The sequence below is a fragment of the Dryobates pubescens genome, chromosome 4 (assembly GCF_014839835.1).
Source record: "Dryobates pubescens isolate bDryPub1 chromosome 4, bDryPub1.pri, whole genome shotgun sequence".
Lineage (NCBI taxonomy): Eukaryota > Metazoa > Chordata > Aves > Piciformes > Picidae > Dryobates > Dryobates pubescens.
The window spans coordinates 31208344-31233887 of record NC_071615.1 but is presented as its reverse complement, the minus strand read 5'-3'; the positions used below and the strand labels follow the sequence as shown (position 1 = coordinate 31233887).

At 39.2% G+C, this 25544-nt stretch overlaps 1 protein-coding gene across 1 annotated transcript in view; it reads right to left on the bottom strand.

Moving 5' to 3' along the window:
• The window catches only part of ITGA9 (integrin subunit alpha 9), a 209771-nt gene that overhangs the window by 77987 nt on the left and 106240 nt on the right, over window positions 1-25544 (bottom strand). The window contains exons 16-17 of the mRNA XM_009904757.2: window positions 21567-21722; window positions 10203-10279 (exon numbers count right to left, since the gene is read on the bottom strand). Of these exons, the coding sequence (XP_009903059.2) occupies window positions 10203-10279; window positions 21567-21722 (233 nt within the window). The remainder of the gene's footprint in view (window positions 1-10202; window positions 10280-21566; window positions 21723-25544) is intronic.

Here is a 25544-nt window from a genome sequence, read left to right as displayed (position 1 = left end):
GCTCGTCAAATCATTTCATTACCGATCTTTTCTATTTCTCAAGTGGAAATTCCAGTGTGCTCTGAGTAGCAGATATGAGATGATGGGAAAAACATAATGGAGAATTTGAGGAGTGGTTAACCAAGGTTCTGTGTCAGCAGAGCACAATTTGGGAGTAATATCATATCAATATTTCTCCCAAGGAAGACTGAGTAACAACATGTCAATGTCGCCCCATAGGAATAGAATAGAATAGAATTAACCAGGTTGGAAGAGACCTTTGAGATCATTGAGTCCAACCTATCATCCAACACCATCTAATCAACTAAACCGTGGCACCAAGCACCCCATCAAGTCTCTTCCTAAACACCTCCCTGGGCAGCCCATTCCAATGGTCAATAACTCTCTGAAGAGCTTCTTCCTAACATCCAGCCTAAACCTCCCCTGGCACAGCATGAGACTGTGTCCTCTTGTTTTGGTGCTGGTTGCCTGGGAGAAGAGACCAACCCCCACCTGGCTACAACCTCCCTGTAAGTAGTTGTAGACAGCAATAAGGTCTCCCCTGAGCATCCTCTTCTCCAGGCTAAGACACTCAACATCCCACAGGATAAATACTCTCTGCAGTGAGTCCAAGGCCATGGGTGGGTGAGAGGGAACCCCCAGATGAGCACATCCTAGTACCCTCCTGGCACAGAACTGCCCTCTCCAGTTCTATAACATTGCCTTTTCCATCTTCCCTATACATCAATGTTAAAAACTAATGCATCTGAGTAGTAAACAATAGTGGGGGAGCACTCTAAGAAATCCTTTTTGCCTTTATTATGGTATTGGAATATCAGAGGGGTTTCTAGTGACAGCTAGTTACCACATATTCACAGCTCTCCCTCAAATGTAATTTCTCCACATAAATTCCCCAAAACTACACAAGAGACATAACTTTCACTCACCTATATCTTCAAACTTTTATGCAAAAAGGGATAGAGCTGGGCACCACATCTGCACAAAAATATCCCTTATCAGCCTACAGAAATCTGGTGCTTTCTACTATTATCACTAATTTCAATTGCACCCAGATGTTCACAGCCTTTTAAAAAACAAAACTGAAGAATCACTGGGGAAAGAACTGCCTCTGTTTTCACACAATGTTTACTCCAGGAAGCAGCTTTGGTTTGAATGGAGCTACCCTGGTTTATGAAACTGTCACATGAAAGCAAGATGAGGCACAACATCTACAGAAGCTCTAATCTAATCTTTCACCCTTGAAGACACACATACAAACCCACATCTTTTTTGAGCACAAGCAGCTTCCTTGGAAGCAGTGGTATTGTGCCCCTGGGATAAAGTTATCCCTGCGTGTGTGTGCAAGCCATCTTCCTAAGGCTGAAACATAAACAAAAACTAGTTACTCATGGCAGAAAGAAATGCTGAAGATAAATGGTACAAGGCACACAACTGAAAGTTGCATGCATTAGTCTGTTTCTAGGAATTAGATCATTAACAAAGTCATCACATGTACTGTAATTACATACCTGTAATGTATTTACCATCAAACCCAGATAAACTACTGTCAGATAGCTTCCCATCCCTGGGCTGCTGAGGTACAACATGCAATTTAAAAAGCATACTCAGCTAGTTGATGATGGAGAAAAAGGCTAGTGCTCCATCTAGCAATCACATTCAGAGGTCAACTTAAGGCACTCAATCAGAGATGAAACATCTGAAACAGTACATGTTTGCTACTTTAGGAAATTCATTTTGCAGTAGCAGGTGCTACATGTCTCAATGTCACAGCTGATAAGCAATGTATACCCATATCAGCACATTTTCTCTATAGCTCATGTAAAACCCTCAAGACAATGTAATTGGTGAGCTGTGAAAAACCTCAGCTTTCACAGATTTTGTAACTGTAGGATATACTACAGAAAAAGATCATGTGGCTGCATCATGAACTAGTATGTATATATGTATGTACACAGATGCATGCATGCACCAGCCAAGATGTAATTTGCAAACACAAAATACTGCTGCATCCACTTCTCATTGCAGACCATACAGTACCAAGAAATTCCACCTCTGGAGGCAGCTTTCATCTGACAGATCTGCCTGAGGATCAGCTTCTGTTTTGTTAACTAGACCAAGAAACTATATGGTGATCTTAGATCCATAAAATACTGCTGTTCACAAGGAGGGCCAGGTTATACAGTAGTTCAGCAATCAACCCAAATTATACAGAAGAACAGCTCTTTGGGGTCATATTTAAAAACCAAACACTAAAATCCTACTTGAGAGGATACAGTCAATTGTTTCTTACAAAAATCCATATTTAAGAAGTGACAAGATTAACCTGTACAGTATCCTTGACTGATCACCAATGGCCAGTTATTAGAACTGCAAATCTGTATTCTTGTATGAGATGTGGACTACTGAGGTTTGTTACTACTCATCACTTGATGGCTCTATTATGATCCACGTGGGTTGAATCACCATATGTTCAAGAGGAACAGAACTGCCCAGTGCTATCAAATGGAACTTACTCATATATTTTGGGAGAGATTTATGAGGGTTTGAGTACAACTAACCAGATGGAAACCAAGAAACCACTCCTTCATCTCCATTCAGCCTCAACAAGGGAAAATATTCACTCATTCTGGAGACAATGTTCCCACTGCAACTTGTACTGTATCCTGATTAATTGTGGGCTCTGCTGGATAGCCCTTTCAGGAAACTGCAAATCTTCTCTTGGATGAGCTACAACAGAATTCTCCATGTGCCTCACAAACGCAGCATCGAACACACTAACAACTGTCTGTGGGTAAAAGATAAATAAAAGTAAATATAAATTAAAAATCAGAATTCTGCTTCCTGGATTCACTGAAAGACTAAATCCCAAAGGGAATTGCAAATGTATTAATACACATGAAGTGGTATAAGCATTTTTTTCATTGAACCCTTTACAATGCAGCAAATTATTTTGAAATAACATTCAACTCCACCCTGATTTATGAAATCGCTACAATCACAGTGTGAAACTTGCTATGACTTTTTAAGAAAACAGAAAACAATGTACTCATATCCATTTTTCCAAGGCGCTGTCATTCTTTTCTCCCTGGAAATAACTCTTGGTATTTTAAAGGACTGAGAGTTAGGACAGCACGGTGGACTGTGCACATAACCACACATGACTGTCACGGCTCCATATTTATATCCATGTTTCTACACAGAGCTTTATACGCAGAGGACCTTGACTGAAAGCTCAAGGCCACTCTCCCAGAAGGAGAAATGCTAAACCATAGCGTTCGTTCATTTTGCTCTGGCTGGTTTTTGTAAAGCAGAAAATTAGCTCCATCTGAGCCGAGCAGCTCTGCTATTTGGGGTGGGCTGTCTAGGGTAAACGGACCGTCAAAAATATTTTTGAAAGAAGTGTTTGTTCAATGAAAGATAAAATAAGATAAAACAAATTCTTCATCTGCTATGAATGAAGAGGAAAGGAAAACCAGATATTATCAGAGCATGTAATTAAAGCTCCAAATGAAAGGATATTGGTTTTCCTCATCACGACTGTTTTGTTAAGATGCACTTCAGGGGCATAAAACCACAGTGGGCATGCCATGAAATGTGAGGCCTCACTGGAAACAAATCCCCATTGTGTGATCAAAGGAAGATAAGTGCTGAGGCGTGAGCCTGGTGAAATTTATGAAACAGCTTTGCTTCCCACATGAAATGACAGGCTTTCAGCTTTTCTCCATGGGTTTGCAAAAGCCTGTGATCAGCGAAAACCTTCATTAATTTTTTCATAAAACACTGCTGTGTTCATGAGATACACTCAAAAAGGTTTCAACTTTCTGATCACAACTTCATGTTATTACTCCTTCCTTCAGATGACACTGACTTTATGCACTGTCACTACACTAACCTATGCCCTGTGCCATTACAGCTTGTGTTGCTGAAAACCAAATCGGACAAAGCTGTCATAACACATGGTTTTATCTATGATTTCCGGATTCCTTCAGCTCAGGTTCTGTAATAATTGACACATCAATACAAAACTGCTAAGGTTCATTTTGTCAAATCCAGGTGCCCAATGTTTGATGATGTGCCCAGTGATCCAGAGGGAATTCTTCCATGAGCATATTTATTATTACATCTATGCACAACATTTGCAAAACAACCAGTTTTGCAATTGCATAGCTAGTCATCTATGTGAAATAAGTCTTTCTTCACTAATACAAAGAATTAGCTTATAAACTGCAGAGTTGTAAGATCAAGGGCTGGGAGCAGGGGGCACAGAGTGGTGGTACACATTCTCCCTTGTCTTTTGAATCACGCCTGGGTTAGGTACTTTGAGACTGCATCCTGAAACACTACACAAAATCATTTATTTGCCTGTCAAATATGGAGCCACGCATAAAACAAAGAAGATCACAGAATCAAAAGGAAGGTCAGCAGATGACATGTTAATGTTAATGCTTCAGTACGTTACAGAAGAAATTTATTTGGAGGGGATAAAAATTTGCACTTTCTCTGGAGCTGACTGGAAGATACTGGAAAAACGCTTTTTCTTCATAAAATGCCATTTAAAATGGAAACATTTCAAACACATTGAAATGTTTGACAGACTGAGGTTTTGTTTTGTTGGGGTTTTTTTGTTTTGGTTGGTTCATTGGGATTTTTTGGCTAATTCCAGAGGAGCCAACAGAAACTTCTCAAGTCACACACTTGACCTTTCAACAGGAAAAGGGCATTTCTCAAAAAATCCCATTTCATAAGAGAACTTTTTAAATCATGGACTCCAACTCAAAAAGCCCTAACAAATTTCTAAAACCATGAAAATTTCTGTAAAATGCACCTGTCACCCCCTTGGCTTTCCACAACTTTTGTTTCCAGTTTCACATTTCCAATATAAACATTTTGCAGCAGTATATACAGGAATTCCAGCCAGTCTGTAGGGTGAATGAATGAATGGTGGCCATTAAAGATGCTCTAAACCAACACATAAAAGCAAGCTGCTTATTCCAAACAGCAAAACATTACTTAGAAGCACTCCAATGGGTGAGTAATTCTGTTTCTAATGACAGATGAAGGGTAACCTCATGTCACATAAATATATGGAAGACAGACTCCCTCCTGGAACCTTCTCAGGAATAGCACTAATTATTCCAGCACTTTCTGTTGCTGTAATATTTATTACAACAGCATTTATTATGGCGTGTTGTGTCCAAGGGGGCTCATAGTCCTGTGCTTACAATCCAATTTACATACTATGTGCACAGCTTGTGCTGGAATACAGCAGCTATATGACATGCTGCAATATCATCTCTCTTCTTGCCCTGTTTGTTTTCACTAAAGCTGCTCCACTCACTGTGACATGCAGGCTGTCAGTATATTTATACAGCCACACAGGATTTCCTTCCTAGATGTACCTCATAGGGAAGCCACTACCCATTCTGCGCTGGTCTTTTTAGCTGGTTTGTTTATTGCAGCTGGAAGAAAGTCTGTTTTTTCAAACACCCTCACTGTTACTCAGATGTCTTCTCATGGTTTTCACTTAGTTCCCATCACAGCCTAAACAGTGCTGTTACCATTGACTTTGCAGAGTGCCAATCTGACAGACAGGCAGCAGCTTGGGATCTGAAACTGCCTTGATATGATAGACAAGATGTGTGCTCCTGTAAACCTAGCTCCCTCAGCACTTTCAGGTCTTTCTTAGAAGACCAAATTATTATTCCACCCCCCCTATAAAGTACCAGAGGAATGGATTAGTAGATTTTAAATGCCAGGGAGGTCTAATCTTCTACAGAACACCTGCTTCAAAGTTTCCCCCCCAGCACATCTTGAGAAAACAGATGCTGTTCAGATTCTAAACAAGTAGAAGTGAAATAAAAAATGTGCTATTTGCTACAGAAACCTGATGGAAAAGACATTTGCTGTGCTAAGAAAAGAGAGTAAGGCACTGAAGTCAAGCATGATATGTAATAAATATATTTTCAATATTAAACATTTGAAACTAATAGCTAAGAGAATACTCTTTAATTGCATTTTGTGTTTCAGTACTGGGTTGCTGGAAAGGAAAACAGGTTTCTTATTGCTGTCCCAAAGCTATGGCTATAAAAATAAAGTTTATTGCAAAATATTCTATTCCTGTTTCTCTTATAGTTTCAGGTTGTGTCATTAAAGTTATCCATATGCAATACATAAATACTTTCTTTACACTTAGATACTTTTAGGTCTTTCCCTTCAGATGTCTCTCCCCAGCACAGAACATTATTGCATGGATAGGGCCAGATTCTGCCATATCCTACAACAGCTGCAAGATTTAACACTGGAGACTCTTTGAAGAGGAGGTGATGAGTAATCTCACTGCTCTGCACTGCTACAGCCTCACATATTTGTTCTTTAAGAAAAATGGATTTGAAACCAGTCATGACAAGAAAGATGAAACACCTCCCTTCTGCTCCTTCAGTTTCTCCTAACATTGCTTTCACCAAGTCCCCAGCACACTCTATGGCTCCTTTTTCTTTGGTCTTAAGTTGCCATCTGCACTCATACTCCTACCAGTACCAATAAGAAGACCATTTGTAGTAATACTAGCAAAGACCACTATATTATAATGTCTGCCATAGAAAGTTAAATCCTCACAGATTGTTTTGCCAGGCCCAGGCTTTGGTACTACTGACCCCTCTAGTGATGTTACATATTCTTGATGGCAGATGACATTAGAAAGAGCCAAGGAGTTTCACAGGGAGGTTTCCAACCATAAAGCTGGAAGACACCCATAACCACCCAAGAAAGGTGTGTCCATGTTGGCAAAGAGTTGTTTTCCGTTGGGGCAATTTTTCTCATGTTACAGGGAGGATTTGCCTTGAGACAAGTCAGAAAAATGCAGAAAAGTTGGTTGGAAAGGATTTCTGGAGGTCATACAATCCATCCACATGTTCCTCAACACAGGACTATTGACAGCAACAGATGAGGTCAGCAGGGACCTTATGTAGCCAAGTCCTGAAACCCAAGATGGCAGAGCACATTATCTCTGCACACCTCAATTCTGTGTATCACAAACTGCCTTCACAAGCAGGTTTTCCCAAATCCCTGGTTTAAATCTAGCAAACCACAGTCTACTGCTCTTGCCCGTCCAACCAAATCATATCTGTTCAGAATGGCAGAATGAAGTTTCTGACTTTCCACATGCAGGTTTGCATAGTTAAAGAACTTTGCATAAGTGGTCATATATTAGGTAGTTACCCAGACCCAGTGTTAACATCCTAGGCTGTCTATTTATCAAAATGCAGTGTTCCCTGTTTGAGGGCATACAAATAATTTTCAGAAGAGAAGGAGAATCCCAAGAAAAGCAAACTTAAAGCAGACCTGGTCAGCTCTTTCCAGCATGGGCTGTTTTTCCTATTAGTCATTTGGTATGCAGGTTTGGCATTTTCAAAGTTGGGCAACTATGGTGATTCAAACACATCCCAGGTGAACTTTAAATCACAGCAGTTTGTGCAGTTCCTGAGCTCATAAGAGTGATCTCAGAAAGTAATTCTCTTGGTATCAATGTAATCTGAGCTATCTTGCTATGCACACATATGCTCTAACCAGCACACTTTCGAAAGCATATTACACATTGAGGTGGACAAAACTATACTTTACATTATATAGCTTCCTGCACTGCTTTTGGCCCTATCATATTACGAATTCATGAAAAGTCTGCAAAAATAGCCAGATCAAGTGCGTCCATCTAGTAGAGAGCCCTGTATTTAACCGTGTCTAAAAGCAAGAGGTCTATGAAAAAAGCACACTGTTATTTTGCTGTTTCCAGCATTCATATTTGCCACTTCTTTACCATGTAAACTCTCAGCATTTACAACATACCCAAAAATAAAATCCACAATCATACACTTCATGAAATCACACCTCCTCATTTGTTCTCTTCATTGCTCTGAAGAGTTTAGAATTCTTAGCAAACTTTACATTGCTATTCATTTATGAATATGCTGAATACCGCTAGCCCCAGCACAAGTGTTTGTGGAGTTTTCTCTATCAGGAAAACAAACTAATTATTCCTTCTCGCTGCTGACCACCTTTTAATTAAGTAATAATGCCCAAACAACATTCCTCTCAGATCTGGGCAATGTAATCTCTTTGTGAACCTTAGTGAGAAATCTTAATCAAAATCCCAGGTAGATGATCTGAACTGGATCATCCTGCCCACATGTCCAGTGACATCTTCAAAGTGCTGCAGCAGGTCTGAGAGACTGCACTTAATTGCTTCCTCTAAAAAACATCCTGTTTATTTCTATCCAATGTATTTATGTGTCATTAATTGTAGTCTTTTCAATAAATCCACCAAATTTAGTTAGATGATTAGACAAAGGCATTGCCATAACACTGCTAACAATGAAGTCAATTGTTTAGTGCAGATAGCAATAAATGAGTCAATTCTTTTTCTCCTTCTAAAAAAATAAATATACTTTCTAAAAAAGCTTTGTATGTAGACTTAGTATAAACAGGAATTATCTAGAACAACACTGATAGGATTCATTAGCATGAAACACATGAGAGTAGAAAAACTACCATATTCTTCCAGACAGACACTTCTCTAAAATCAGAATCCATAGCAGTTTCTTTAGAGATACCCATTTTGTTATGTTTCTTAATAACCAAAACTTACACAGCCCTTCAGCTTAGAAAACCCATTCTGGGCAGACCTGATGAATATGACAACATCCTGTTTATTTGAAACAGGACTTTGGAGTGTCATTAGATAAAGACCTTTGAGACGATTTGTTCCATGTTGCGCTATACAAATGTGGAAACTGTATTTGAATATCCTAAGCTTTCTTTGACAGTTGTGCCTTTTAAAATGCCAAGATAACATAAACAACAGCCATAAAAGTAAACAGTCTAATGCTCCAATTGTGAATTACTGCTGTGGTTACTATACACTGATGGACAAGTTTTTAGGACTTGTCCCTTGCTTTTTATTAATTATTCCTTTAAATGCAGGACAAAATACCTTGCCAGTTTTCCTAGTCCACACAGAAAAATCTCCAGCTCTCAACAGATTTTGTTCACCATGAAGATGGAGCAGAAGATCAAAAATCTACCCTAATCACAGTCAAAGCTTGGACTCTACAACCTGAGACCTAACTGCTCGCAGCCAATCCCCTGAAACATTCCTGTGGACTTCAGTTGTGTCCGGAGAAGACCCTAACTTCTCAGACTTGTCTTTGGTTCAGTTTTGTCTCCAGTACAGTTGCAACATACTGTAGACCCATATAAATATTATATCTCCTTATCTCCTTTTTTTTTTTTTTTTTGATCTGCCCCCTAAAGCAGGAGAGTCTCTTCCCCTCTTTCCTGACTTAAAGCATTTCACAGAAACCATCTCCATCAAACAGAAAAAACCGCTGGCACACAATTAAATAACTCACATCAGCACTTCCACTTCTAAAAATGTGCTAAAAATACTGAAAAAAAAAAGGAAACAGAAGTGATGTGTAAAGTTCACCTTTAGCCTGATTTATCCCGAAATTTAATAACCACATCCTGACAAAACAATAGGCATTTCCCTAGGATCACTAGTCACAAGGGACAGAACATAAACTTCACCTCTAGTCTATCTGATGAGGCTTAATTATCTCAGAAGAAAGTGAAATCAGACTCCCTCTCCAAGTTGCTAATAAGAAGAATCTGACAAAGGAGAGCAGTATTATCAGGATAGTTAGAAAAACTGCTAGTTCAGAAACAGAGAAAAATAATTTGAAGATGACAATTTGCAGTGTTCTGAGAGGTTTCTTTTACCTTCCATGTCAATTTTTTTCCTGAACAAGACTGCTTTTCTTCAGGGAGTTTTACTGCAATCATGTCAGAAATGTTATTTTATTGTCTTTGAAAAATTACATAGTAGTACACATTGGTACTTGATGCAGAAACATATCTTTACTTTCCCTGCCCCTCCCTGCTATGGTATTTTATTTTTTTCTCCAGCTTCATCTGTTGTGGTTGTGCAGGTGAAGATGTCTTGCCCTGCATAGTGCCTTCCAGCACAGGAGTTCAGATTCTGCATATGTCTCAAGATACTTTTGCACTAAAGATGATATCACTATTGTTGTCCTTCTAGTCTGGACACAAAATGACTGTGTTTGCATTTTTATTTTTCTATGCTCTCCAGCTAGAAGTGAAGAACATACTAGTTTATAAGAGAGGGAAAAAAAAGTTCACCTACTCACCTGGACAGCAACAATTTACCCTGAAGTTTCAAATCAGCAGCACAGTCGTCAGATTGACAGTTCCTTTCAAAAACAGTCTGTGAAAAAGAAGAGAGAAAAGAAGTGTTACAGCATGAGAAAAGTAATCTTAAAATTCAAAGGAACATGCTTGGATGAATTAAGAAAACACCAAAACCTGTGACATAGGAATACATGGTGTGAGTGTTCAGTCTTTATCAGAACTGGTTTTATTCAGTCCTAACTGAACATGAAGTTTCACCAAAAAATCAGACTCTCTTAGAGGTTTTCTCCAATCCATTCACACTCCTCATCTGACAAGAATTACCACTCACTCTATTTCTGGCACTCATTTCTCTTCCCAATGCACGTTCATGTAAATGAAACAGAAAAACTTTGAAACTATTTTCAGTACTCAGAATTCCAAGTAAGGAAATAATGCACCAAACATACTCATGAAAGACAAGGAATAGACCTAAATAATGGAACTACTGTCAATCTTGTAAACTCTGGCAAAGACTATCATTCAGTAAATTTATGATTGATAAAGCTAGGAACTGTGAAGGGACAGCATATCACTAGACACTGGCATGCTACTGAAGTACCAAAAATAAGGGCACTATGAGAAGCCTGTGGACCTATGCAAATCTCTGCAGTAGTTTGTCATGGCTAAACCAGGGAGTCACCAGTGAAAGAACAACAAGAACGTGTTCCTGGCATTTAAAAAAAAACAACAAACAACAAAACATGAAAAACAGATGCTATCATGATCATGGTTACTTTCCTTGCTGTTGAGAACAGAGACCAATACATTTCTGAACATGAGTAGATTTTTCAGGCTGAAGGATTCACTCTTTCAGAGTTTTGATGCTCTTCAGCTTACCAAAGGATGGTACCCCAAATGAGTTTTGTCAACCCTGTTCAGATAACAAAACTGACAATCCACTGATATCTTCCTTTAATGTGAATGTTCTTTCCTACAGGCTTGGCTTCATTACTTTTATCACCAAAGTAAACACATTTCAGTCATAAACTCAAAGACAGCAAATCTGTGCAGGACACATGATAGTCAGAGAGGGTTGGAGAGACTCAGGAATAAAACAGAATATATAGAATTAATACATTTTTAAGAGCTCTGCCCAACTGCATGCATACTAGAGAAAGACTTAAGCCCAGAGGACACAGATTTCCAGTCCACATTTCTCCAGGAACATTCTTGGTTAAGAAAGCAGCTTGGTCTCCTTTTCCTACATGGAGAGCCAGAGCTCTCCAAGAAGGAGTGGACCTTTGTGCTGTTGGACTAGCAGATATCAAATTATGCTGCAGGATGAATTGAGCTGTAAAAAGGAAAAGAAAAAAAAAGGAAGATGGGAGATGGAGATTTCATTCGCAGCTATTTACCCTTTCACTTTCTTTTCTCACCTTTTGCTTTCTCAGAATCTCAGAAATGGAAATTATTGAGAATTACAACCCAAGGGCTGAACTTACACTTTTTCCTTAAGAATACCACACCAAAGGTTAAGAATAACCCCAACACAGGCACTAGCACAAGTTATCCCCCTCAAAACATGACACATTCCAGAGGTATAGACTCAAAAAGTTCTCAGAATTAATCCTCAGTCACCATAGTAGCTATATATAGGAAAGACCATTTGACCTTCAGAGGAGAAAGAAAAATAAAGTGTAAAAACACTCTTGCCTGACAGTTTCCCTGTTTGCATTGCAGAACTCTTGGCAAGGCAAACAGAGGAATCAAAGATATGACCTGCACGTTCCAAAGAATAAGCGTACTGTAAGTACACTTAAGTAACTACCTAATAACCCCGGAATTTTCTTACTAAATCTATAGCTGTGGTTCTTCATAGAGAGTGAACAAATACCTCATTTTCTAAAACTACTGAGCTTGTATCTCTTCCAACATGTCATGTGCTAGACAGCAAGCTACTCTGAAATACATTTGGAGTATTTTGTTATGTCAGAGAAACCCAAGTTCCCACGCAGCACTGAAATGGGAGAAAGAATAAGAATGACAAGTTCCCAGATGCACAACTGTGTGGAAGCAAACCCTGTGTTTTTGTGGAGGCCTGGAAGGAGAAGATTTCCAGTCTAGTCAGCTGCTAAAAGCTAAATGCCATCACAGTTGGTTGAGCAGCCCATTTCCATCACAAGCTAATAACATCTATGGATTATTTTGCTATTTTCTGATCTTTCCCTGGTCTGGATTGACATTGTCATGACTCTATTCCACCTCCCCTTTTTGTGTGCCAATTAGAGCCTCAATCCTCACAGTCAATTTACTTCCTCTATTTTCTTCTCTGCTAACTTGAGCCTCCCCTTCCCCAGCCTGTTGCTGCTTCTGCCTTTCCAGTTGACTATTCCTGCCTGCTCAGATCCCTCCTAAAGAACTGAGGGGTAAACACACTGTAAGTCATCATAACATTTGTGAATACTGCTTATATATATTGTTACTATGCCCTTACTTGGTCTACTTGGGCTGTGATTTTTTTGGATCAGAAATTCACTCAGCACTGCATGTTGTTAGAACAGGACTCCATGCTTGAGATATGTACATGCCCTACTACAATATAGTCACTAATTTTAACTCTAAGCAATCTTTAAAGTGGTTTTAGTTTACAATACCAGCTTTAGGGATCTGTAGAGATTGAACAGGGCAACCAATGGGCTGTGTGTATTAGCCAGAATTAAAAACAGGGAAAGAGGACGAAAAAACAATTCTTCACACTGTAGAAACACTTCACAATTTCTGCAGTTACTGATACCCAAAGTGAAGAGATGGTTCTACTGAAGTCCAATTAACTGATTCTTACTGGATTCCACTCATACTACCAAGTCCCTCACAGTTTTGAATATATATATATATATATATATATATATATATATATATATGAGACAGTCAGCAAGCTTTTTTTACATAAGAAATACATACAAGAAAAATTCAAAAGCAGGAGGAAGAGGCAAAAATTGTCCTGAATGAGAAAGACAGCTGGATCTCAAAGCCACTGTACTTTTGTCTGGCATTTCCAGGACAGAAATAGGTGTTTGTATGCTAAGGGTGCTTTCTGGGTAGAAAGAATTATGCTTCTTGAGAGTTCAAGTGTCAGGTAGGTTAGAGGAGATGGGCATTTCTCATGCACCCCAGAGAGTAAGTCATGAAGCCTACATTAAGATATATGTGTTATAAAAGTGAACATACACATCTGCTCATAATCAAATGTGCAGAAAGGAGAGACCTAGAGCCAGCTGATAAGGAAGGGGATACGTCTAGACAGACACTTAGATCAGGGCTTCAAAGGAAGCACCTTTATGTCCATTCTGTCTTTTGAAGAAAGGTAGTGGATTAAATTCCACTTTGGTAAAGCCCAAGGGTAAACATAGAGGCCTCTGCCTCAGGAAGGAGGAGGAGGATGAAGTTGTAGTTCCCATATCCCAAGGCGTCCTAAGCACAAAGCTGCTGGGTATTGGGTGTGAAGATATTCTCATTTTCCTTCCTGCTGACAGTGGACTGGTAAGGAATGCTGCTAGAAGGTAAAACAACAAGCAAGAAGGAGCCTTGCTTCAGACTAATTTCATGAGATCTTTGCTTAGAAGAAGGCAACCTGCAATTTCAAACCTGGATTGCTAAATTGCTTCACTTTCTCTCAATGGATATAAAAATTAAAGACATCTATGTTTGTGGGAGTAGGGAAGAGAACAGGAACAGAGCAAAATTGAAAAAGCCTGTGTTTATGGCACTCCTGCCCACCAAAAATACTGGAAATCATCCAATAAGCAAAGAAAAAAGAACATATTTCCAGATATTCAACCTCTCAAAATTCAGGAAAGCACATGGAAATTTCAAGTTGTAGCCAAAATGCTCAATCAAGACTTTTAGCGGTTGCCAGTACTATATTCCAGTAAGAGTTATGCCCATCCTTTCACAGAAAAAGGAAAGTGACAGCTGCAGGACAATGCTTGAAGAGAATGAAGAGATACAGGACTCTCAGAAGAGCTCTTGAAAGCATGAGAGTTTATGGTCTGGATAGGAGAAGAGTGATTCACTCTGGAACAGGCCTTTAACTACTTGCTCACACATCAGTCTACAAAAGGTTCAGATAGTACCTCTTAAAAGGTGGGAAAGTTGGCTCTGGTAACTGAGTGTGGCAGTTTGAGGATCCATTCCTTTAACTTCACGAACTATGCTACATCCTTCAGCAGGATATCTTAGGTCATACAAAATAAACTGGGTTAAGAATAGAGTATTCCGATCTCTACGCTGATTTCCTGTATATTGTCACCATATCCTGCATGGTATGTGCAGGGATGACTTAGCAGTTAGATCATGCTAGTAAGACTAAAGTAATTCTATTTGAAAGGTGCAGGACAAGGGAGGCTTGTTAGTCTAACAATTCCTTACTTTTCAGATACTGATGCTGTATGGCTTATTGCCATGTTATATGGTGAAGCTGAGTTCCTAGGTCATTAATTAAGGACCAGGATATGTGATCCAATTTTCAAAACAATTGAACTATAGGCAAACCTCACTATTTCCTGGTTTATAGCTTTACAAACTGATGAGTTAGATATTAATATGCCTAAATATAGATACAGAAGACTGATTTTAGACCTTCATTTTGTGGTCTATTGACCACAGAAAGAGAAATAGCAATTGACTCTCCCTATATATCCTATGCTTCACTATACTACTCATGAAAAGTGTCCATTCATATAGCCTGCTGAGCCAAGTGCAAAATGGCTGATTTAAATTCCCACTAGAAGAGCAATTAATATTGTGAAAACCTTCACAGGATTTCATCAGATGTTCTGGCTAAAATAACAAATGGTGTTCACAATATTCCTTAATGAGTGGCAAAACGAACACATGACAAGGGCAAGAATACCAGGGGAGCAATAAGTATCCAGCAGAATCCTACTACAAAACCACAGAGCTATGCTGGCCCTGCATGGTGCAGAGGATCAGGGATAGCTAGCAAGCTCCCTCAGGGCCATACTTCTGATTTCATCAGAGCACGTCTTCATGCAAGGAAAACAGATGCTCATTTACAGTGCATTAGCGTACAAAACTGGAAATTGGCCAGTAATCATGAGTTGACTACACTAAGGGTGCAACCACACAAGTCGAACTTTTCCAGCTGAGGAAGGTGACAGGGGAATTCATTCACTTTATTGAGTGGAAGACTGAGCCTGAATCTCATTGCCACTTATCAAAAGACCTAAAGCCATATGTAATCCTTTCTGCCCTATTTCAGCTGCATCCTATTTTCAGTAAGGGTGAGAAACCGGACTGAAGCAACAAGCTAAAAATGAGAGAGGACACTGAAGTGTAAAAGGAACAGGAACTCTCAAATTAAATCAGCTGTTTAGCAAAGACCAGGCATGAAACCTGTTAGCTATTGTAAGCAAGCATAAATTAACAAACATATGTATTGGTTATTCCTCATAGCAATGAGTGGATTTAACAATGCAGCCTTTTGTACTCATATTCTCCTGGGGTGAAGAATTACAGTTGGTGGCAATAGAAGCAGACCCCAAGCCTCTCAGAGCTGTGTTAGATTGCTAGTCTGACTCACTCATATTTCAGGGTAAGGCTTTTTTTCAATTTTTTTCTTTTCTCAATCGTTAACAATTGAAATCATCCAAATAGTGTTCTCATTTTACAGGACTTCAGACCTTATAAATTCATAGAACAATAGATAGAAAAAGACCTATTGGGTTAATTGTCCCATCTCCCCATACCATTATAGGATGGATTTCTGCAGCATGTTTCTCAATATATTTTCCTGCCTTGTCTTAAATGGTCTTCCATTTATTTTGGATGACTACAGAATAATCCAATTGTATCATCTCAGGAGGGTACTTTAGTGGTATTTGAGAACATGTTCTGCTCTAAACCTCTTTATTTCTCTACTAAAAGTGGAACTGTTTAAGATGAATCTTTCTCATGCAGGATGCTTTCATACTTCCACATTTTAACACAAGTCAAAACCTTTTACTCATCACACAACTGTGTAATTAAAAATATAAATCCATAATAAAAATATCAAATGAAAAACAGATGTGGCAGCTGTCTTGTCAACTGAAATGCTCAAAATGTCTTGTTTACCTTTAACTTATTGTGACCCCTAAAGGCATGTCAGAGTCCACTCATATAATCCACCTGCTCTTCAATGGTTTTTTTTATTTATGAGTGCTACACTGGACTGATAAGGATTTGAACTGAATGAACTAATACTATGATATTATCTGCTCTCATGATGTTAGGTATTCCAATTAAGCTCTGCACATCTTTCATATAACTGCTGAAAAGATATGAATAGAGCTAATGGAAGCCTGGCTTGCTAAAGTCTATCTGCCATCTTTATGGCTTTCTAAGAATATTATAATTTTCTTTTATAGCTCCACAGATAAACAGGAACTGCTCCTTCCTTACAATTACAAATCCCTGTCCACAGAGGAGTTTGGAGTCGAAGTGAGTGCTATTACACTGAACCATAGAAACTACCCAGTAGAATTTTAACTTGGAATTCAGCTTGCAAATGCTTACATGATCTTCTCTCTCTTTCTACCAATGCCTAGAAATGCCCCAGTTTCCTGGCAGAGACATGACCTGACTCAAGTAGGAACACAGAGATCTCTGCTCTGGAGAACGCACCACTGACAAACCTGGACCACACTATGTGTACATTTCACCCTGTCCAGATCACTCATTGCTTTGACCCCAGTATGAGATCTGAGGGCTGTGTGTGCACGTTTTAGAACAGGGAATGGCATTATTTGTGCAACAAACCAGAACTCACTAGAGGTGTTCATAACTCAGCTCTATAAAACTCCTCCTCCTATACTTTCTCATACCTGCCAACTAATCTAATTTATGTGCAAATTCTTACCCAGCTTTCCAAACACACATATTTCCAGTCCTCTGCCTTAATAAGGTGAAGTTTATCCCAGAGACGTGCAGACTCAGCCACTCAGAGGTGCAGCACTGTACCCAAATTCTCACTGCAAGTCAGCAGCACAGCTGGGAACAGAACGTCCTAAACATTTTCTGTCTCCTGTCATAACTTACAAGCAGTTTTATGGCTAACCATTCACAAAGTCCTGAAGACACTGATGCAATTAAATCTACTGAAAATATTTTCCTATAACAATATGGTGTCTCCATCCATATAACAGCAGGTGATTTTATTACAGTGTTTAGAACAGGCAGAACTCTAGCATACCACATTCTGAATTCTAAGATACATTACTGGATTCTGCTAGGAACAAATCCCCACAGTATTTGGCAGGAGATCTTTCTCCTTCTTGGTTGACAAGTATTTATACAGTGGGCATACGAAAATAAATGTTATAGTACAAACCATTTACAATGAACTAAGCCAAACCAACTTCCAAATACACATTAATTTCCCTGAAGTAAGAAGACTTAGTAGTTTTTTCCAGTGGATAGAGGTAGCAACTGGTCTTGGGAGTCAACAAAGATGCTAACGGAAAGTCATCCTCAGGGTGGGAAGTTTTAAACTTCATAATACGCACTCAAAAAAAAAAACAAAACTAGAGTCTGTTTTCCCCCACCCAATCTTGACCCATCAGAGATTTTCTGTTTGAGCAAAACTGAACTGACTAGCCACTTACCACTTGGAAAACTGAAATCTTCTCCACACAAATCTCCACCCAATAACTGTACAAGTTGCTGAGACATGTCTTAGTAGATATGTTCACATAATCCTTAAGTATTTTCTTTTACTACCACAGAAAATTGCACCAAGCTGTAGTAACCATTACTCCTGGTAAGTATATACAAGAACCAAGAAAATATCCTGGGCCAAACAATCCCTTGGGCCAGTTTAATTATTGTTATTACTTTGTTTTGAATTACCAGAGCCTAGTTGCTGGCAAAAAAATTAGTCAGTATGCAAAGACCCATAATTGCATGCTTTTTTATTTGGAAATTTCCATTAAGATCTCTTTCTTCAAATAAAGCAGAAATTCAAATTGGTTTTTATATTTTGATTGTTTCAAGCATGGTCTACTTAGGAATAGAAACAGGCTCCTTCACTGAACATTCAAGGTTTGGTTAGGCTTTATTTTAAATAGAAGTATTTTGCGTTGCCTTGTAGTAAATGTTATATTCTTTGAAAATAAAGGGGACCAATAAATAAAAGTATTTTGAATGGTATTCAACATCCACACAGTCCTTTAGTACTACAGCTGTGCTTTGGACTAAGTGGTAGTACAAGACCAGACTATTCTCTCACATACAATGCAATGCTGATTTAAAGCTTGAGTTTCCAACACTTTTCAGTGATTTTGTAACAGAGATGTCACTTCTAGTGGCAGGTGTCCATAATCACTTATTTTCAAACAGAATTCTTAATGTATTAGAGAGAACAACTTCATATGCTCATTGTGATCTTCAATTCTCATTTCAAGAGGCCTCTTGAAGGCTTTCCTACCTTCTTCTTGGTGAGCCACAGGACTATACATTCTGGTTGGGAAGTCACACATGCATACAGGGAACATCTGGTGCACAAAAATCAAACTGACATCCCAGTGAAAGTGATCACTTCAGCATCATTTTAGTTTAAATAAAATCATATCTAATTTACTATAAAACCCCACATTTGCAGGATTTGGGGCTTTTCATGTAGGTCTGGTAGACTTGCAGTAGGATCTTGAAAGATCTAAGTCCTCCCCTTTCCTGCACAGTCATGGCTCCCTCCCTTTTCTTCAGCTATTCACTTTTTCCTGCTTCTTCTCCTGCATCCTTCCACAAAACCCAGCCACCTGGCTATTTAGAAAAGTGTCAGCCTCTTAAGCATATCTTAATGGTGCTTGGAAGCAACAGATGCCACATTTCTAATTTAAAAATGTCACTTTTTACTAGATCAGTCAGATCTAGGGCTTGTGAAAACCACACACAACTAGCTGTATTTAAAGACTTCACTAACACTAAGCTTGTCACTGATGCTGCGTCTTCTGCAAACAGAGCCTGATAAACCTATCCTGGACTTCCTAAATATAAGGTCCCTCCATAATAATTAGATTCTTTGAAAATGCAAAATCTTTACTATATAAACTTTGGTTCCTGCTATCCCCCTTGGCCGTTTAAAGCAATTTCTATTTGTGAGATAACAGAAATCCTGAAAGAGCAAGTTATGCCCTGGTTTTCCCATGAAATTGGACTTTGAGGAACACCACCACCATGCCTCCAGGCTGCTCTGTCAGAGCTTTGTTACCATGGCCACCACACTAACTCTGAAGCTCTTCCCACTTTCTCAGCTGAAAGCACACTTGCAGGCACACCCCATGTCAAAATCCTTTTCTTACTAAGCTAAGTGAACAACATCTGGGAAGCAAATGGAAAGAGACTGTTAAACTGGCTCCCTCTCATCCAAATTACACACAAAAACAAGTCAGGGAAATTCTCAACATATTTTTGTTTCTGCTTCATAATCTCAGCATTTAGGTATTTCAATATTGATCTGAGAGTATGCCTGCAGGGCAAGAAATGACCTTTTGAGTTTAAACCCAGTGGTAGAACATCCAAGCAGTTTTGTTCATGTAACACTCAGGTTTTCAGCACGCTTCTCAAGTTCCAAATTCTCCACAAACTCCCATCACATTGTTGCAACAATCTGACATTCAGACACATAACAGCCACACAGTCTTTTTTTCATAAAGTAATCCTTAGAAGCATTTTTCATTCATGCATTTAGAAGAATAAAGCATACTTGAATAGATACTCATGTCTCTAATTATGAGGATTACAGCCAAACACAGTTCAAAACACCTTGGTATATAACAAAGCAAATCCTTTAAGTATTTTAGGTTGGATTTTTTAAAATTTTTTAAATACTGTTCAGGGGCCTGCAATTCAACACAAGAACATATCCTTATAAGCAGTGTTAGACAGCAATATTATAGATGATGATGCAAGCATCATTTAACAGACACAAACTTCCCAGGGTTGAAAATCATACCTAACCATTCAGTGCTAAGACCCTCGGATTTAGATACAATTTTTACCTTTAAAAACAGGCAAACAACCAACCAAAACCAAAACAAAACAAATAAAGAAGTTTCCTATTCACAAGCAATGTCAGCTGATAATTTGTCAGCATGCTTTGGGAAATAAGCTTGAATGGATGGAATGTGTGTAACTCATTCTAACTTTCAAGTTTCCTCCGCTTTGAGCAAGGAACCAAATCTACAAAGGTCATCTCCAGCCTAAATAATCCTGAAGTTCTGACACACAAGAAACTTTGCAAGACACAGAAGAGGTCTAATTTCCTTGTGAAGCCTCAAGCTTCATGCTTGGAAACTCCGGTGCCAGCATGGTGGGAGGCTGAATTGTCTTGCAGGCTCCCTCCTCTCCAGACTGTCCTGCACTTACAATGACCACACTCAACCAGGAGTCTTTTAAAGGAACCCTAAGAGGGTCTCTCTCTTCAAAAGGTCTGCCTGCTTCACGAACCCTGAAGGTGTTTACTACCTTCATGAGCACTGTCTTGATTACTCCTGTCAAAACATGTCAAAAACAGACAGCATTTTCTAAAGATACTAATGAGGTCAAGTCAAGCAAACAAGAAAAGTGGGATAATCACTCACAATTTAATTCCTTAGGCAACAATTAGGGAGAAAAATTGAAGCAAAAAGGTCTCTCTAAATGAGAAGTGTTTCATCATTAAAGGTATTTTGCTTTCACAAAAATTAAAGACAAAGGCATTTTCTTCACTGCAATGGATCAAAATAGGATGCTAGTAAGCACATGGCTACACCCACTCTTTACTCTCTCTGACATAAAACGATCCTATTTTAGCACAGCATGTACTGCAATAACAGCAAAAGCAGGTTTCCCTTGCCACATGGCTGAACATGAGAAACTCTCAAGAGAATAAGATAGTTTGGCCAGATAAATTTTGATTTATTCTGCCCATTATTCTCCCCCCAAAGTGGCAAGTTTTCATATCCCCTCCTGAAGCCAGCCCTGTCCTTCCATAACTAACAAAGGCTCAGTTTGGAAAGATGGCTATGGCCAAGGCTTTCACAAGAACCTTCTATAGAATGGGGGAAAAGGAGAAGAAGCAGGACCATCCTCATCTTTTCCTTTCCTTTATTCAGTCTCCTTTCCAGCACAAACACCCTGAAACAAGACAGTGACCTCACCTGCCCAGCCTCATCAGCGTGAGTCTTTACATTATGGAGAAGCACTCCTGGCAACAACAGCAGGGATTGTAAAACAAGACTACTGAGTGCAAAAGACCCAGAGCTTGGCAACCTGCTTTATGTCCACCAATGCTGGCAGTCAGCCACAGGCTTTCTAGCAGAATAACATAGTCCAAAGCTGACCTGATTCCTTTGTGCAATCTTTTGTCCTTTCTTCCAGCGGAGAACAGGCTTGAGAGCAGGTAATTCTTTATCCTCTCTTCCTCTTTCTATCACATGTTCCCCAAGGCTGTATGCAGCTTCAAATACAATTGGAGATATGACATCTTTGACTCTTTTCTGTAAAAGAAAACATATATTTCAACTACACATACAGGCAAGAAGATATTTCTATGCAATTACACATACAGATTTTCATATTCAACACTGCAGACTGCTTCTCTACTGTCTTTACTCTCTGTGTGCCAAACAGGAATAAGCATGTTATACCACAAGTCAGAGGATTATAAAAAAACAAGTACCTTGGCTCCACAGAATCAGTGGCATATTTGACACACCTATAAATCAAGCCTTTTTCAATAAAACTAAGACATTTTCTTAGAAAACAATAAATAAGTCAGGAAGTGTTTCCATTAGTCCTGCACAATGGGGAAGCAAAGAGCAAATTATCTTCATCTCTGGGGTTTCTAAATCCTGGACTTTGACTGAGGTCATCTCACTCATTAAAAGAAAATTCCACTTTGCCTTGCTCTGCAATATCAATGAAAAGAATGGACAGGTAAAGATACCAATGTGGCTATAAAACAAGATTATAGACATAGAGGGGCAAGAAAAGTCACCTTGCAGCATGATCCTGAAAGCCAACTCACAGCTCTCCTACCCTCAGCACAGTAACACTCAGTGTGTAAAGGAAGAGAAATTGAAGAACATTCTATTTGCTATACTCTAGACTTCATACCAGAAGTAATAAATCGTGCCACATTATTTGTCTGATGGGACAAAGAGATTGCCTTTTCCTTGTTGGAGGCCAAGCCACAAAACTCCTACCATTTGTCACAATATGAGATGCCAAAACCCAATTTGCTGCAAGGACAAATGCTCATTGTGCTCTGTTCATTCCTAACTTCCAACATCCAATTTACCAGATAACAGAAGCTGCAGACAGCTCTACCTTTTCATAGTAAAACACTCCTCTTAAATTCTAGAAACTTAAAAACTGAATTCAGTACAGACAAAATGGGGGCAATAAATAAATACCAGAAGTAAGCACAACACATCTTCAAGTGAGCCAACTCTTGACTTACTTTGTCTCAGTTAGTGGGCTTCTCTGAACACAGCCTGCCAACTTCAAGAAGCAATTGAGATGCAATGCAATTTCAATTGCAGCTTCCGAATGTGGGAAACCCAGGCACTAACTGGCTTTCTGACCACACAGTTTGGTCTTTGTCAAGGAAACTATTTGCTCTCTCTAATATGGCAACTGACCACAGATCTCTGAAGTCAGACAAAGATTAGTGGCTAACCAGATTCTCAAATAATTGGTTAACCAGGTGAAGAATATTAGAGACCAGACTGGGTGATATTTAACCTCCTGCACCTTGAAGCCTCCAACCAGGCTTTGAATTTCCTTCTGTACTACCAACATCTGCTAATGCCTTGTGCTAAGCAGCAGCCCACAGCACCCCTCAGCAGAAGAGACGAGAATGCCTTTGGCCCCTTCTATAGTCCCTTGCTCAGGGCAGTGGCTGTACCACACCAAGATTACAAGATAACAATATTACAACTCAGTGAAGCTACTAGCTTTGCACTCTCAGAAAGTTACATGTATTAACTTAAGGGAGGATTGTATGGCATACAAGAGGACTACTTACAGAAAGAAACAAGGTTCTGAAACAGCATGCCATGCAGCAACAGTCAAGCACAATAAATCACCAGGCAAATCGCCACCTAATCCAACTGCATGCAACCAACTGTGTAAACACGGAATAATTAAAAATGTGGGGAGTCGGTTAAATTAAAATCCACCTATAACTTTTCTAGCTCTATTACTGCAGTATGGTAAAATAAGTGCTTAATGACTTCCTAAGTGTTTTAATATGGTCTTGTAAGGTTCAGTCCAATGCTCTTTGAAGTCAAAAGACAAGTTTCCCATTGACTTCAATGAATGTTGGAGTGTAACCATATTGTTCACTGGTGTCTCTTTCTGCTTCATTTTAGTGGTGAAATTGTGACTTCCAGCAGCTAGATTAATTACACATGTGGGTACTCCCTCACCACAGCCCTGGGGAAATAAATTTCACATACCCACTTGTCTTTAATTAAGGATGAAAGTATGAATGCTACCCAGTTATTAATTTTGCCACATGTTCAGTCCCTTCTGCTCACAGTTCTACAAACATGAAGGCAACAGTCCATGGGATCTGTCTTCAATAAGACAGAGACAAGACAATTCTGCCTTGCAGGTAGACCACAGACTGTCTGGGATGTGAACACATAAAGAGAATAATGAATACTTGCCCAAACATAGCATGAAGAACCAATATTTTAGGGTAGAAATACACTCAGTTTCTTTCTCTTTCAGTCTACCCAAACATAACTGCTTCAAGTGGTTGAATCATGCATTGATGACACAGTCCATGGAAAGATTTTTTGTATTCCTGTTTTCTAAAAGGCAGTCAAAAGCTGCAATGACAATCAGGTTTGAAACAAACTGAAAGATCCTTCAAGTCATGGAACCTGTACATGCTGCTTTTCATATCAGTTACATAGCCCAAATGAAGTGGGGACATAATCTCTACAAGCAGCTTTTAGATGTATTCACAGTTTTTCACCATGACACTGCTGAGGAAGTGTCAAAGGTTAAAGTGGCTTCTGCATCATGAATCAGCATCCCTGGTAAATCATAGCACACAGACATCATAGCTTCATTAATGGAAAAAAACATCTGGAGGATATTAAAACAAGTGTAATATCCAAGAAGGTGACATTATCAACAGAAACAGCCGCACAACAAGGGTTAAGTGAGCAATGGCAATAAATATCCAGTCTCTACAGAGTGGATGTCACTAAACTGCTGCAAATTTTCACTATGCCCAAATTAGATTTGGGACCCAAAGCTGGGTTTCTCACCAGCCATCAGCTATCCTGTGTAGCTTTTTGTTCCTGCAAGCAGTTTCTTTATTGTGGTGGGTTTTTTTCCTTCTCTTTCTCTTGGACCAAATTTCATTCTGAGCATAAGAAACTTGTGCAATAAGGCTTTTGCAGAAATCAATACACTTCAGTCCCAGTCCCTTCTGCCAGCATCGCTTCCTACAGTGGAAAAAGCCCTAGCCAGCTGTATCCCTCCAACAGGACCTTTTGTCTTTGCCTGTGAGGTATGTTGTGTGACATCACTCCAAGTTGAAGAAATAGGCATTTTGGTATAAAGCATCTGGGTTTTTCTCAATATTACAGGATGATCCCTCACTAGTATCCAGCAAAGACAAAGAACTCCAGAGTCCAAAAAGAGCACACTGTTTTAAAGTCTCTAGGAGAGCAATAAGGTGCTTAGAGATGAATCACAAGACGCCAAGGTCTTGAAAGCCCACCCTAACAAAGAGCAGGCTTGCCATCACCTCTCCCAAACAATCACCTCAGAGAAATACACATTTTTTAAATGCTATGACAAAAGCTGGGCATAGTCATATATCTCTTCCTTTTTATTCTCTAGCTTAGCAAGGGAGAAGAAAGCAAGTAAGCAAAACCTCTGTCAGATTTATGACTGCATTTCTTTAGCTTTAGCTTTAGCACTAAAATGTAAAAACAATCTGAAAAGCAATCACAGAGCAATGACCAAACACTGGTGCTGAGATTCTGAACATCATTTTCAATTCCTTCTAGAAGATGGGGTATGATGATGGTAAGGAATCATTTCCTGAGCTGTTCATAGGTACAGCCTAAGGGACATCAAACACAGATTCCAACATGCTAAAGGCACACTGCTTTAGTGGGCAGCCATTGCCTTCTCCTACCTTGTCTTCCCAGAAGCCCACACACATCAGGAACCTGGACAAATTTGGATAGAATGAGAAAGGGTCTTAGTCAAGGGATAGGATTTGCAGTGCTCATAGTGTGAGTGGTTGCCAAAGAGGACTGGATATCATTTCAGCTTTCCTTCGGCTC